The sequence below is a fragment of the Danio aesculapii genome, chromosome 16 (genome assembly GCF_903798145.1).
Source record: "Danio aesculapii chromosome 16, fDanAes4.1, whole genome shotgun sequence".
In the NCBI taxonomy this organism is placed as follows: Eukaryota; Metazoa; Chordata; class Actinopteri; order Cypriniformes; family Danionidae; genus Danio; species Danio aesculapii.
Window position 1 is genome coordinate 9,957,932 of NC_079450.1, and position 14,121 is coordinate 9,972,052.

A 14,121-nucleotide genomic window follows, 5' to 3' on the forward strand; every position below is an offset into this window, starting at 1 on the left:
TTTGTTAAGCTGAGAAATATTTTATTGATGCTTCGTTACAACCTTCCCCGCGGTGACAAGCCTTTACGCTCAATTCATGTACACTCCTCAAAGGCAAACCACTAAAGAGATGACCAGATATCTTTTTTTTTTCTCCAAATCGCATGTCTGAAAAACTCATTCCTCTCTAAAATAGCTGAAGTGTAAAGCGATCAGAGTCAAGGTGTTATAGTGCTCCAACACGGCCATGTCTATTAGATTTCGATTAACACATCAAAATGTCAAGGAACGCTGAGGGAGGAAAACAAAAACAAAAAATCGTCAACTGAGGAGGGCGGAAAGGGAGTAAAGGGGGTAAGCTCTACATTTCTGCAATAAATACTGGTTTGATCAGGCATGAATTAGGAGAAACAGAGAGAAATGAAGAAAAACCAAGCATTCTCACAGAAGACAAGAATCCCTCTGGCCTCGGAATTCAAGCGTATGGATGTTTTTATTCCCCTAATCACCACCGAGTACTGCCGGTGTGTTCTAATTGTAAGGAATGGTAACTTAAACTTGGTTCAGCACATGTAAGCTCTGTCCCATCTTACTAGTGATGAGGGGTTAGTGTGACGTCATTCCACTGCGATTCGTTTTTTTTTTTGTGATCCAGGAAACAAATTTGAAACCTTCTTTACTTTGATTTAGAGATCAAATGATCGAAGCGACAAAAAAAGAAGAAAAAAACAAAACAAGATTGGAGTAATTGGAATTCTGTCTATGTAGGGCTTGTCAGATTTTATGTGATGAGGACTATGTTTGCTTGTTGTCTCCCTTCACACGCTCTCAGCTGATGGAATTAGGAAGGCTGGGAGCCGAGCAGTCTTTCGATAGCGGCGTTGATGTCGCCCCCGGTGGCGATGAGGGCCTGAAGGTTGGCTTCCCTGTTGATGAAGCCCATGGCACTCAGCTGCTCCAGCTGTTGCTGGAAACGCACTTCTGGAGTCTGAGTCTGTAAAGACAAACAGAAATGATCAAATATGCTGTATTTTACAGAAAATACATTGCATTTGACATACACGGGGTTTCGGCAGATTTCACAGTCAAATTTAAGACCTTTTTAAAACCATTATGTTAATAAATTCCAGACTTGCCTTGCGCATAACCGTGCATTTATACTTCTGCTCACTGTTTGTTGCACTGCAATAACATTTCCGAAACTTTAGCTGGCAGTAGGCTTTTAAGTTCCTCTGTGCAGAGTTTCTTCTTTAGTTTTATCCTAAATGCAACCTTAATGTAAAAGTAGCTCAAACTCGCTCATTCACAGGCAGGAACTGGCGGATATGCAACAAATTTAATCATAAGGTAAACACAATCCAAAAGTTTCAATCTGGAGCTGCTTCACGGAACTCAACACTAGTAAACACTAGCTTCAACGGGCTCGCGGCTCTCAGCACTGCCCACACTCGTCACAGCTACGCAGCCGATCAATCACGGAGCCTGCACAACGCGTTGGTGCGAGGTGCGCATCATCGTCAGCCACGGCGAAGGCTATACAGCTGCGTAAAGGCTGCGCCAGACCATATGCACGAAGAAGAAGTATAGATAGCGTATAGACAAGTATATACAGTAAAGGCCTTGATACAAGGGTTGGGCAATGTCTAATGTTAAACATCGCGATGAACGATGGCATTGTCGTTGTAGGCGGCATGAATTATTTATGAATAATAAATAAATTCATAATGAATTCATTATTTGTAGCCTACCGTTTTAACTAGCTGACCCACATGGTCTGTTTTACCCATAACCAATCATAAATAAATAAAAATAAGTTACACACAAATTACCACCTGTCAATCACTCTCCGCAGGACTCTGGCATGAATAGACAGAGTGATGTTTTGTTATAATGGCGTCCACAAACTTGGTTGGTAAAGGTGCACAACCAACAGTGTCTGAGGTTTTCACTAAAATGACTAAGTACAAGAGTGAAAGCGAAAGATTGAAGTCTTTCGAAGTCGTTAGATTGACAAGATTACTTAAATATCACATTTAACAACTATAGTGAGATGCAGACATACAGATTAATAATAGAAATTAATAACATAGAAAGTAATAATAATAACAACATCTAAAGATGTCGAACTTGGTGAGGTTTTTTTTCCACGCTAATTTTGTCCTAAATGAGCATAAAATGTTAGGAAAGCAGTCGAATGCTTTCATTATCGCATTAGATGTGTGCATTTTTAGAGACACCTCTGTTACTTAATGTAATCAAATGAAAAATCCTAATAAATGAGATTCACTTGTTGCTCTTTTATCAGAATGTGCAAGTCATATAGTGAAGAAAAGATTGAGATTTGATAACCTGATTCTATTTCTTTATAATAGCTATTCATTTTATTAAGCTCAAATGTTTGCTAATATATTTGCTGCCAATGTATAATATTTATTTTTTTCTTCTGTAAATACTACTACTAATAATAAAACCGATTACTGACCGTTTAACTGTTTATTTACAATGAAATGGCTTCAGATGAACAGATTTAGTATTTTGGGGATTTGGGAGGGGGGTATTTCTCTATTTTCACATCCTAATGTTGACAGGTATGGTCTATCTACACAATTGATTAGGGTTGTCACAATACTGGAATTTGGTACCAATCGATACTGGAACTTTAAAAATAATAAAAATGAATCTCGGCTTTAAAGCGCTTCAGTGTCCATGTGTCTGTGTTTACACCATAGACTGTACAATATATGGACGTAGTATCCGTGACGTCACCCATAGGTTTCTGAACACTGCAAAAGAAGCTACAAGTAGGCGCAGCCAACCATTGCCATTTTGTTCATGAGTCATCGCACCCACGGTGGGATACCAAACAAGGGCAAAGAGGCGGAGAGTGAGCGGAGCTACAGACACCTGCTGGCACTTTGCTTAGACCTGGCAGACAGACTTTACTTTGGGAGAAACGCTTGATACTTCATTACCTGCGACTCATTTGTATTCTGACCACATGTGCTTGGCTGTACACTATATCAATAAAGTGTTTAGACTTTTAAAAACACTGCTGTAATACATTGAGCCACTGAGCATTGTTCTTATGACATTATTCTACAGGAGGAAAACGCGAATTACTTCCAAACACTTCAGATATAGTGTGTGTTAGTAAATGCAAAACTATTGATGAAATCCAGCATAACACTATGATAACGCTTCAGATGACTGTTCTAGAGCCTACAGCTAATCAATCTGTCACATTCTGGAGTGCTTTACGGGTCTAAAGAACATTATAAATGATCTTAAATAAAACACACACATTTATAGAGATGGTGTATAAGTATATAACTTTACTCACATGGGAAACGAAGCCACGTGAATGGTTTGTGAGAACAATTAAATGCACACAGCATCCCATATCATCTGATAATTGTAAGAAATAAGTCCAAAAGGCAGCTGACTGTGTAAAGCCACATAAAACAAAACAAAAATACGATGAAAATGCCGAGATCAGCGGCTAATCTGCCGGATTCAGCTGAGGTGAAGTGACGGCGACCAGCGAGACCTAGCTGTCACTCAAGTGGCCACGCCCTTAATTATGCAAACTTAATATAACCTAATATAAAGGAAATAGATGAGTTATAAAAATATTCACCCCCCTCACAGTTGTCATAGAGGGTGATAATAGCTATATGAACAAAAATCATTCTTTGTACCAGGCTGTAAACACCTTTTTTCTGCTGTAAAGTTGGCCATTCTAACAGTGGGCTCAATTGCAATTTGCTCTATTATTGAGCCAGGACTAGCGCAATTTTGATAAATTGCAGTTTCAGTTACTTCCGTATTGGCTTCCCAAGGGAGAGCGGGAGGTTGCCGCTTGGTTTACACTCAGTAAACAGCGGTGAGTTCAGTGAACTAATGACCTTCAAAGCAAATCACAGTCATTTCTGTTGAGCACCTGAACACAACGGCTAATCAGCGCTGTCTAAGAACTTGCTCAACAGCGCTCAAATGTTATCGGGAAATGGACATTAAGATTTCAGGATCGATTGGTACTGAATTCCAGTATCGTTAACAACCTTACAATAGATACGGTTGATCACGTAATTTAAAAAAGACAGTTGTAGAGTTTTGCTATTCACTGGAAATAACTCGACAAACCTAACATTTATTTAGAGCAAACCAAAACTAGCAGGTAGTCAGAAATGTAGAATTCAAACCCATTCAAATGTGAATCAAAACGCTCTATGAACATGCTGTATAAGCTTTAGCAAGCAATCAGACAAAAATGACTCAAGTATTTGTGAGATTCATTTTCCACAACTAGAATACGCTTCATTAAACTAAAATAACCTGCACCTCAAACATAACCATTTAAAATCAAAACTAAAATTAAAATAAAAAAGGATAGCTTTATAAAAATAAGGTTGATGCGGTTGACGACTGCTATTAGCAAAAAGATAAAAACATTATTACCGATGCACTCCCTCCAGCAAACATCTGTAGCATCTGCTGCATGAGCTGCTGCTGGGCGGGACTGGCTCCAGCAGTCGGGGTTGGGGTGGAGCCCTGGCCGGAGGGCGGAGGATTCTCAGGTGTCACAGTCACTCCTGTGGGCAGTGGGGCACCAGGCATACCAACGGGAATCCCACCAGGCATTCCTCCAGGCCCCAGACTAGAAAGATACAGTATGATTTAACTGAGGATATTGTCATGCTGTCTAATTAGTGGATCTGGTCACTGATTGTTTACATAAATAAAACAAGTCTATCTGAATCCTTTCACAGATTGTGAGACCACTAAAATTCTCTGTTATACCGTTCCAACAGTATATGCAAATTGTTTTTTTTAGCACTATTACAAAATTTATTTTACTTTTTTTTTTTTAAGGACCATCCACATAAAGAGCTACAGGACAGCTCCCGATTCAACAAACATAAAAAAAATACACCCCAAAAACACCTACTTTAAACCTCCACAATGCAGTGGCTTACTTTACTATCCACAGAAAAAAAAGATGTCCAAACATGCCCTTTCAATTTGTAAAGAAATTTGTGTTTTTGAAACTAATGAAGACAGCAGCAGTCAATGATTTATTTTAATTATTTAGCCTGTCATGTTTACTGTTCCAAAATACTTTAAATTAAATTCTTAAAACAAACTATATTGTGTTCTTTGAGGGAAAAAGGTTTGTTTTTAATCCTGACATTTTAAAAGAACATATTTTAGAGCACTAATCTCAATACTGTGATATTTTTATCCAATTTTATCATATCATCAGAATCTTATATCAGCCCATGTCTAGAGGTTAGTTAACAATATTGTTTAAAAAGTTTCAAATGCAATAGTCAAGTACTGATGGCAAATTCCTCTATTCTTAGCAATGTAACCCAATTTTCTTTTCTTCCTTTGAAAAATCATAGAAATGAAAGAGTCCACAGGCAAGCATTTATGCTCTTAGGAGAATTTACTGGATAACAAAGGAAGGAGGGAAATAACTCTCAAAGAAGACACTAGTTCCTTTTAATTTCTTGATTAACACTAGGGCAATGAGATCTAGATTTAATGTCTAGATAAAAGTATTACGCTTAAAGCATCAAAATATTTCCAACAATCAATTTCAATATACATACTTAAAATACTGATTCATTTAGTACACAGGTGTCACACCGAGATGCTGGAAGGCCACAGCTCTGCACGGTTTAGCCTTAACCTCAATTATACACACCTGGTCAAACTTAGCCCTTCAGGCTTGGTAGAAACCTCCTGGTAAGCGTGTTGAAGCAGAGTTGGAACTAAACTCTGCAGGGTTGCGGCTCTCCGAGTTTGACAGCCCTGATTTAGAGCATTACTTTTGTAGCTTATAATATCCCGTTTGGAAATACAGTCTGATTTGCAGCAGAACAAAACCTTTCATCAACGCCATCCTAAAACTATTGAACACCCATTGTTGCCTTGAAATTTTTTTGAAAAAGACTTTAGATCCACTTTAAACGTTGACTACTGTACTACTGGGTGGCATTTCCTCTAAACTTTACAGCCATTAAAAACCTTTTTTTTTTTTACATGAATATGAAATTGAACATGAACACGGCAAACACCATTACAGACAAACTAAATACAAACATCTGAAAAGTTGAGAAATTAATATTTGGTGGAATAACGTAGATTTAAAGCTAAAAAATGTGTTATCTTGACCTATTTTCATATTCTGAAAAACTATATATAAATAAAAATAAATAACTAATTACTTTATTTTAAAATTGGAAGGAAAATTATAAGACTAAAATTAAGGTTTAATTATAAGGTTAAAAATTAAATAATTTTACCCCTTTTGATACATCTTTTGTTTTTATGTACAACAAGCTTTAAAAAAGTATTGAACATCTGTAGTTTACATTTCTATAGGATAAAATGAGAAACTGCACCTGGGCATGAGTCCAGGGGCTTCAGTTTGAAGGGTTTGCAGTCCCTCTTGGATCTGCATTAGGGCTCTCATGGCTCGAGGATTTGTCATGACAGAAAGGGCTTCTGGGTTCTGCATCTGCAGGTAAGAGAGAAGAAGTTAGCAGGTGAAAGTAAAATCTATTTGAAGTCACTAAAATTCCTGCTGGACACACCTGCTGTAGAAATACAGGTAGCTGCTGTCTCATTTGCTCTTGCAGCTGTGGATTTCCCGCAAAGAGAGGGTTGTTCATCAATACCTGGAAAAAAAGTGACCTTTTAGAACATAATAGTAAAGAAACCTGAAAACACTTAGGACATTTTAAATGATTGTTTGGCTACCTGTGAGGCAACATCAGGATTCTGGGCCAGGGACTGCATCATGGTGCGCATATAAGGAGCAGAAATCATGTTCTGCATAAGCTGAGGGTTCTCCGAGATCTGTTGCATTAGGCTTTGCATGCCAGGACTGTTAAACATACCTAACCACAAAAATAAACATGAAAATCAATCCATTTGAAACTCTAAAATGTGTAATTTACCATTTAACATCATATTATTATAAACAAAGTAACTAAAATCTGTGCATTTATAATATTTGCTTGTAAAATCTTAGGAAACTGAACTCTTTCTGCATAAAAAAAGATAAACTTTTTATACTACCTATATTAAGAGTATATTAAGCTTTTCCTTTTTATGCTGGTTCTCCTCACTTTCCGTCAAAAGACAAAAATCGCTTTCAAAACTTAGTCAAGACTTGATCAATGAGTCAACTTGATAATGATAAGGAAAATTGAAAGTGTGATAGGAGATGATTCCCATCCTCTGACGCCTTTTTTTGTTCTGTTGCCCTCTGGAAGAAGGTTTAGAAGCATTAAATGCTCTTCTAACAGATATAAATTCAGCTTTGTTCCTGAGGCAATAAGGCTTTATAACCTTCCATTTTAGCAAGTTTTACATTTTTAATAAAAGGGTCCTTCCTATGTTATTTTATTTGTATTATTTCTGAAGTTATTATGAAGCATGCTGGATTGTATTTTTTTATATTGTTTCTGAGTGATTAGTCTCTTTGTGTGTTTGTTGTATTATGATGCTACTGCTCTAATTTAATTGTCCCTGGGGGGATTAATACAGTTGTTAAACCTTAAACTTCTCTCCAACATAGCCTCAATCCAACTCATGCACCTTGTTTTAAAATTAAATGCAAATGTTGACATAAAAAGCCGCTACCGTTTCCAAGGTTAGAGGAGCTAATTCCCAGAGGATTGGACACGCTGGGTGTGGTTGAGCTTGTGGTGGAGCTGGTGGTGGTGGCCGTCCCAGAGGAGGTGGTGGAAGTGGTGCCATCAGGAGGCCCCCAGGGGTTTGGCAGAGGCTCTCGGTTTTCTGTCCTGGAGGGCTGCGTTCCGGGGTTTTCACCATTTCCACCCAATGCTGAGAAGGGGTTATTTCCAAACTATCAAAAAGACAATGATGCAATACCATCATTAATGTTGCAATTCAAAAATAAGTTAAAGGGATAGTTTACACATAAATGAAAATGACCTAAACTATGAAGTCTATTTTTTCTGTTGAACACAAATGAGAAAAAAAATTGAGTTTATTGCCATTTTAGCATTTAAGATATTTCATTTAAAGTCTCTCCAGATAAAAAAATGTTGTCTGATAACACTAAATATAGGGCATTCCTCAAGTATATATTTAACAGTTTGGTTTCTGTTGCAATATTGACATCTTGAGGCTTCTTCTACTGAGTAAATGTTCATGTGTGAGTCTTGTGTGTTTGATACAGCATCTTCTGTAAACAATGCAATCATGTCTTGATGTGTAAAAAAAAAAGATTTCTGGCTGAATTTGAAAAAGTTTAGAATTTTCTGAGCACTGATGTCATTCTGTTTGCCATTTGTTAAGAATGTAGCTTTTTATTAGTGGCTTTAAAATCTGAAGGTGAGATTTTGCACTCCATCTTTCCTGTTTGGGCTGTTTTTGGCAGCTTGTTCATTTCCAAATAGTCCAGCATGTCCTGTGGTCCGTTCTTCGTACCTCGCTTAAATGATCTAAGATGATATGGCAGATCTTGGATCTTTTAATCTTGATAACTGATCTCTGGCTAATTTGTTTTTTCAAACAAGTTCGCGAATCGCTGCGCATGTTGTAATGGACAGATCTATCGACCCTCGAAATCAAGATCAGCAATGCAAATCATGAACAGCAATCATCCAATTAATATTCAATTATACATGTGAGCAAAATTACATAAAATTCGTAAACGGTTTGTTAAATATGACACACAATAACTTTCATGAGTCAAGAGTATTTGGTAATTTATTTAGCTTTACATTTTAGAGCGGATTTTCCTTATTAAAGTAGCCTAGGCCTATTTACTAATCAGCGTAAGGAATTTTAATTAATTTTTCATCAAAAAAGCATTTTTAAATCGGTAAAGGCACCTGCAACTTTTGCAAAGCATCAAATCCCCAGCTTATTAGCAGTCAAAACGTGCATGACTGCATACATTTTTATTCCTTTATAAAAAAAGAAAAAAAAAAGTTGAATATTGTTTATGCCTATAATATTTCAGAAATTGTACTAAAGCTGGATCGGTACCTTTAAATAGTATGCATTTGTATCTAAAAAAAAAATCCATATTAATAAATGTCCTCTTTGATTCTTGGAGAGAACCACCCCGTTTTTGTACTTTTATTTAATACGTTTTATTTATATTTTTTTTTTTAAACTTACATGTATATAAACATAAATATTAATTATTTTATATTATTAATGTGTACATATAAACTTAACTATTTAACTTTTTTCCCCCAAGTGTATATAATCTATAGGTTACTACTGTAAGAATATATCAGCATTTGGTACACACTTTCAGTGTTACCTTTGTTTGAAACGAGCTGATCTAATTCTGTTTATATGAAATAAACCTGCTCCCAAGCAGGTTTAAGCTACCAGACCTGTTGCTATGACAACAACTCTCGGATGAGTTTTGAAGAGCGAAACGATCCTGGATCATGTCAAATCGTCAATAACTAGATCCAGCTAATTAAGTAATCCACGTACGAAGCATGGAGCCCCGGGATCCAGCAGAAAACTATATTATAACATTTTCTCTGTAGTTCATTCACTTTGATAAAAAAAAAAAAAAAGTCAATAACAATGGGATGCTCTAGTTTAAAAGAATTCAATGTTTGTAGACAAGATTTTAAGTCAGATAAAATAATAAAAAAAGTGTGCTCTTTAGCATTTTCAATGTGTTCCAGAGCTAAAAATAGAGCCTTTGCTTCAGCTGTAAAATTGAGCTTTGATCTGGAATATGAAGGCCGTACTGTAATTGATCCATTACTACTGCTGCAGAAACATGACAGTCCTTTTTCAACCCATCTGTGTATATAGGTTTATGAGTAGGATATCAATTTCATGTTGCACACAAAAGAAGATATTCTGTAAAATGCTGGTTGCTGCTACACACAGACTTCCATAGAAATACTATGGTAGTCAATAGGTCACACCAAGCATCTTTTTTCAAAATATCTTCTGAAGAAAAACTCGAAAAGGTTTTGAACAAGTGAGAGTATTTAATTTTTGGGTGAACTGACCCTTTAAGACTAGCATCATTAGTCCAATTCAGCATTGCAACACTTTAAACAAAAGGCTTTTGCTACATATTGAATGAATATCTGACCTGTTCACGTGCAGCACTAAACATGGGCTCTTGAATGTCTGTGTACATCCTCCGGAGAGCATTATATCCTCCGGGAATACTCTCTAGGTTGCTAAGCGCCCTGTCCTGGTTACGCATCATCTCTTGCATCATAGCTGGGTTCCGTGCCAACTCCATTGTCTGAAAAAGTTAAAGGAATATTACTCAGTTAAGTTGAAATGAAACTTGTGCTTTTCCATGATGTAATGCGTGACCCCAGTAACACACCTGTCTCATGAGCTCGGGGTTATTAAGCATGTGTGAAATCTCGGGGTTGCGCTCCATCAGCTGCTGCATCTGTGGATTGGCCATGATCATCTGCCGCATCAGGTCAGGGTTAGACATCATGCTCTGCACAAGTGGATTCTCCATGATCTGAGACAGCATCTCGGGGTTGGACATGAGCTGCCGCTGCATCTGTTGCTGGAGCTCCATGAAGTTGGCAGATCCCATACCAAGATTAGCCAGACCCGAGAGGTCACCAAATCCAGCTGAAAACCCACAAGAATAAACAAACAAAAAAAGTTGATCTAGAAAGTCTTAGAAACGGCATCCGCGTATAACACAGATCAGTCAGTGAGTCAAATTGTGCAATTCTTTTTGTTCAGGTTACACAACCAGCATTACTAATCATTGTATTATAGCATTTAGTACATTTTAGTTAGCTGCTATATCTATTTTAATTTTTTAAAGTGTCCTAGGACAAAAATGAGTGTTGTTCAATAGTTTTAGGACAATTTTGATGAAAGCTGATGATCCACTTCAAATGTTGACTACTGTATATAAAAACACGTTTGAAGGATTACAAAGAATGCGTTATATAATGGTCACACATCAAAAGTTAATAGCGGAACAAATATTAAAAGATATACAAAGATGTTGTTATAAATATTGATTTATAGACAAAGTTTTTTAACAATGGTCAAAGTTAGGCATGGGCCGCTATCACAGTTTGACGGTATTGCGATTACTCCTCTAAAATATATATATTTTTTAAATGTCTGGGTAAAACTAAAACTTTTTTCCCCTTTGAACAGAATATATTTTATTTTGAGAAACATTTCCGAAATATTTCAACAGTAATCATGTCAGACTAAATAACTCAAATGAAACAATTAACTTATACTGCATTCATTAGTTTCTAAAACACAGATTTCTTTACAATTTAAAACACTTTTTTTAATATATTTTCTGCTGGAGATTCTGTTGTCCTAAAAAAAAAAAAAAAAAAAAAAAAAAGTAAAGTTTAAATCTTACATATAACGTAGGAACATTTAGTCGGTTTTAAAACATTGACTTTTCCATACCGCAGAATACCTTAAACTGTTATTGTACCGTGCCTAGTCGCAGCATAATAGTTTTAAAATGGATAAAATACACATGTATATCATGTATTTATATTTTAAATGAGGAAAACATACATGCGTTATAGATGTGACCAAAAAAAAAATTGAGTTTACAGTCTACTTTCTGAATTTAACTGCACAGCGCAAAAGAAATAATGCTAATCAAAAGGTAAAGTGTTGTCTATAGAAGAGATGCCCAAACTAGGCCCATTTGTAACCTTTGATTAGGCCCGCCATTCAATCTTAGAAGAGATGGAGAATTTTGGGGAGGGGTGGGGTAAATGGGTTTAATACACATTGTCATTTCTAATTTAACATACCCTTTCATTTGTTAGTTTTATTTATTTAAAAAAAAAATTATTAATTGTTTCAATTAAATGTTGTAAATTTTGTAATCCAGCTTGAGAGATTTACCTTCAGATGATAGCCCGTAATGAAGTTTGTTTTTGGCCTTTCATAAGGAAAATTTTGGGCACCCCTGCTATAGAACAAAAACATTTTTTGCATTTGAGGAAAAAGCTTCGTTATGGATGTGACAAATGTGAAATTGCCACTTGTGTGACTCTGGTAAATCAAATATAATGGTTTGAAAACATTGAAAGAGCCATTTTTGACTACTTTTTCCAGTACTGTAATATACAAGCCTACTCCAGAAAACTTAGAAAGGGTTTTGCTATTTTGGTGAACACTTTTTTCATGGCAAGGTTGACATTTGCATGGAATTGCTATATATTGCTTTATGTATTATTTAAATTTACATTTCCCCGAAATATACAGCAAACAGGCTTAACAAATTACCCAGTTATAAAAGGTTATATTATTATAACATATTACATTAACTTTTTTCTAAATTCTCGTTTAAACTTTAGGTTTAAGAGCTTCTGTGCTTTTGTCTTTATTCATTTGTGTATACTGCAATGTCTTCACGTTAAATTTTACTTTTAAATTAACAAAATAGTAAATAGTTAGTTTAGTTTTATTCTGGAATAACCCTCAAAGATGTTTTAAAAACTAAATTCACCTAGTATATTGGCTGGTTGTGATGGGGTTGGGGAGGGCCCGCTGCCCTGGGGTGTGCCCAGGTTACTAGCCGGGCTAGGGGTATCGGTTCCAGAGGGGCTGCCCTGTGATGGTCCAGGGCCAGAAGAGGCAGAGGTCTGCGAACTACCAGCACCTGAAGGCCTACAAACACAAAACACCCTATATAAGTGAAGCATTCAAAAAGCTTAGCATCACCACATGACTCAGCATATGAAAAGGTCAGTTCTGTTTTGAGCCCAAACGCAGGCCTTCTTACTTTTGTGCTGTTTTGATGACCAGGTGAACCGTAAGTCCGTCTTTAATGCCATGCTGACCGAGCGTGTCTCCATCTTTCAGGATCTTACCAGCAAAAATCAAAACCAACTGGTCTTGCTTCGCCTTAAATCTTTTGGAGATTTCCTCTTTAAACTGTTAAGAGCACAAAAACATGCGAATTATAATGAAATCAGATCAGTACATTCTACTTTTGTGTAACAACGTAGTTCCTTTTATTAAACCTGATATCGTAGAGCTCAACATATAACCACGGCTGGTCAAATGAACGCACATAAACACTATTAACACAACCTTTTGATTAAAAGGTCAGTTAACATGTTACTTAAATCGCTCAAACGATCCTAAAGTCAACAATAGAAATCAAAACAGAAAGAGCGCGACCAAAGATGACAGACTAGAAGCTTCTATACATGAGCAGGCCGTTTGTTTAACGACAACGACGAGTTAGAGAACCACACTTTACACTGATTTTTAAAAACACAAAACTACACATGATACAATCAAAATAACCACATCTAACTAATAACATGAGCGTAAATTTGTTTTCGATGTCCAACGCGATTGGTTTCGGCTGGGACAGTGCGTCGTCAACCGCTAGCTCGTCGGCTAAAGCTGTTAGCCGCTGGTGTAATGAACGCCCGGGTGACACAAACTACAAGAAACCGCGAATAATCTCACTTGTGCGACAGATGCGTCCTCGGCGATGGCTATTTCTTCTTTATCCTTCGGTGTTTTGACGGTAACCTTAATGATAGTCGCGCTAGCGGCGGCATTTTCTTCAGTGTTCGTCTCCACGGCAGGATCCGTGCCGCTATTCTCCGCCATCTTTACTCTTCTTTTACTTCATTACATCATCGCACCAACAAGCAGCGGAGAAAAGTGCTGCAAACGCCGATTGTTCCACAGCGGCCTCTATTGGTGTGGCGTGTCAGCGAATTCCACTTTGTTAACAAGAACAAACATGCAGTTTCATTATACAGGATTCAGGAAAAGTATTTTAAATGCACGCATTTAACAACAATAATTAAACAAGAGAATAAAAAAATTGAGTAAATAATAGGCAAATAAAATAACAATAAAATATTGAAGAAAGGAAAAGCGTGTAAACACTTACCGGCCACTTTATTAGGTCAGAGGACTAAGAACAGGAAACTGAAGCTACAATCCGCACAGGCTCAACTAAATTTGGACAATAGAAAATTGGAAAAACGTTGCCTAATCTGATGAGTCTCGATTTCTGATGCGACATGAAAGCATGGATCCATCCTGCCTTGTATCAATGATTCAGGCTGCTGGTGGTGGTGTAATGGTGTGGGGGATATTTTCTTGGCACACTTTGTG

At 36.8% G+C, this 14,121-nt stretch overlaps 1 protein-coding gene across 1 annotated transcript; it reads right to left on the reverse strand.

Annotated features, from left to right (window-relative positions):
* ubqln4 (ubiquilin 4) lies at positions 1 to 13,615 on the reverse strand. Its single transcript, XM_056476288.1, has 11 exons — positions 13,459 to 13,615; positions 12,761 to 12,912; positions 12,485 to 12,645; positions 10,346 to 10,608; positions 10,100 to 10,258; positions 7,636 to 7,861; positions 6,748 to 6,887; positions 6,582 to 6,665; positions 6,390 to 6,505; positions 4,438 to 4,636; positions 1 to 973 (listed from the first exon to the last, which is right to left on the reverse strand). Exons 1-11 carry the CDS (start codon positions 13,603 to 13,605, stop codon positions 821 to 823), a joined length of 1,800 nt encoding a protein of 599 aa, XP_056332263.1. The 5' UTR covers positions 13,606 to 13,615; the 3' UTR covers positions 1 to 820.
* Between the last annotated feature and the right edge of the window lie 506 nt (positions 13,616 to 14,121).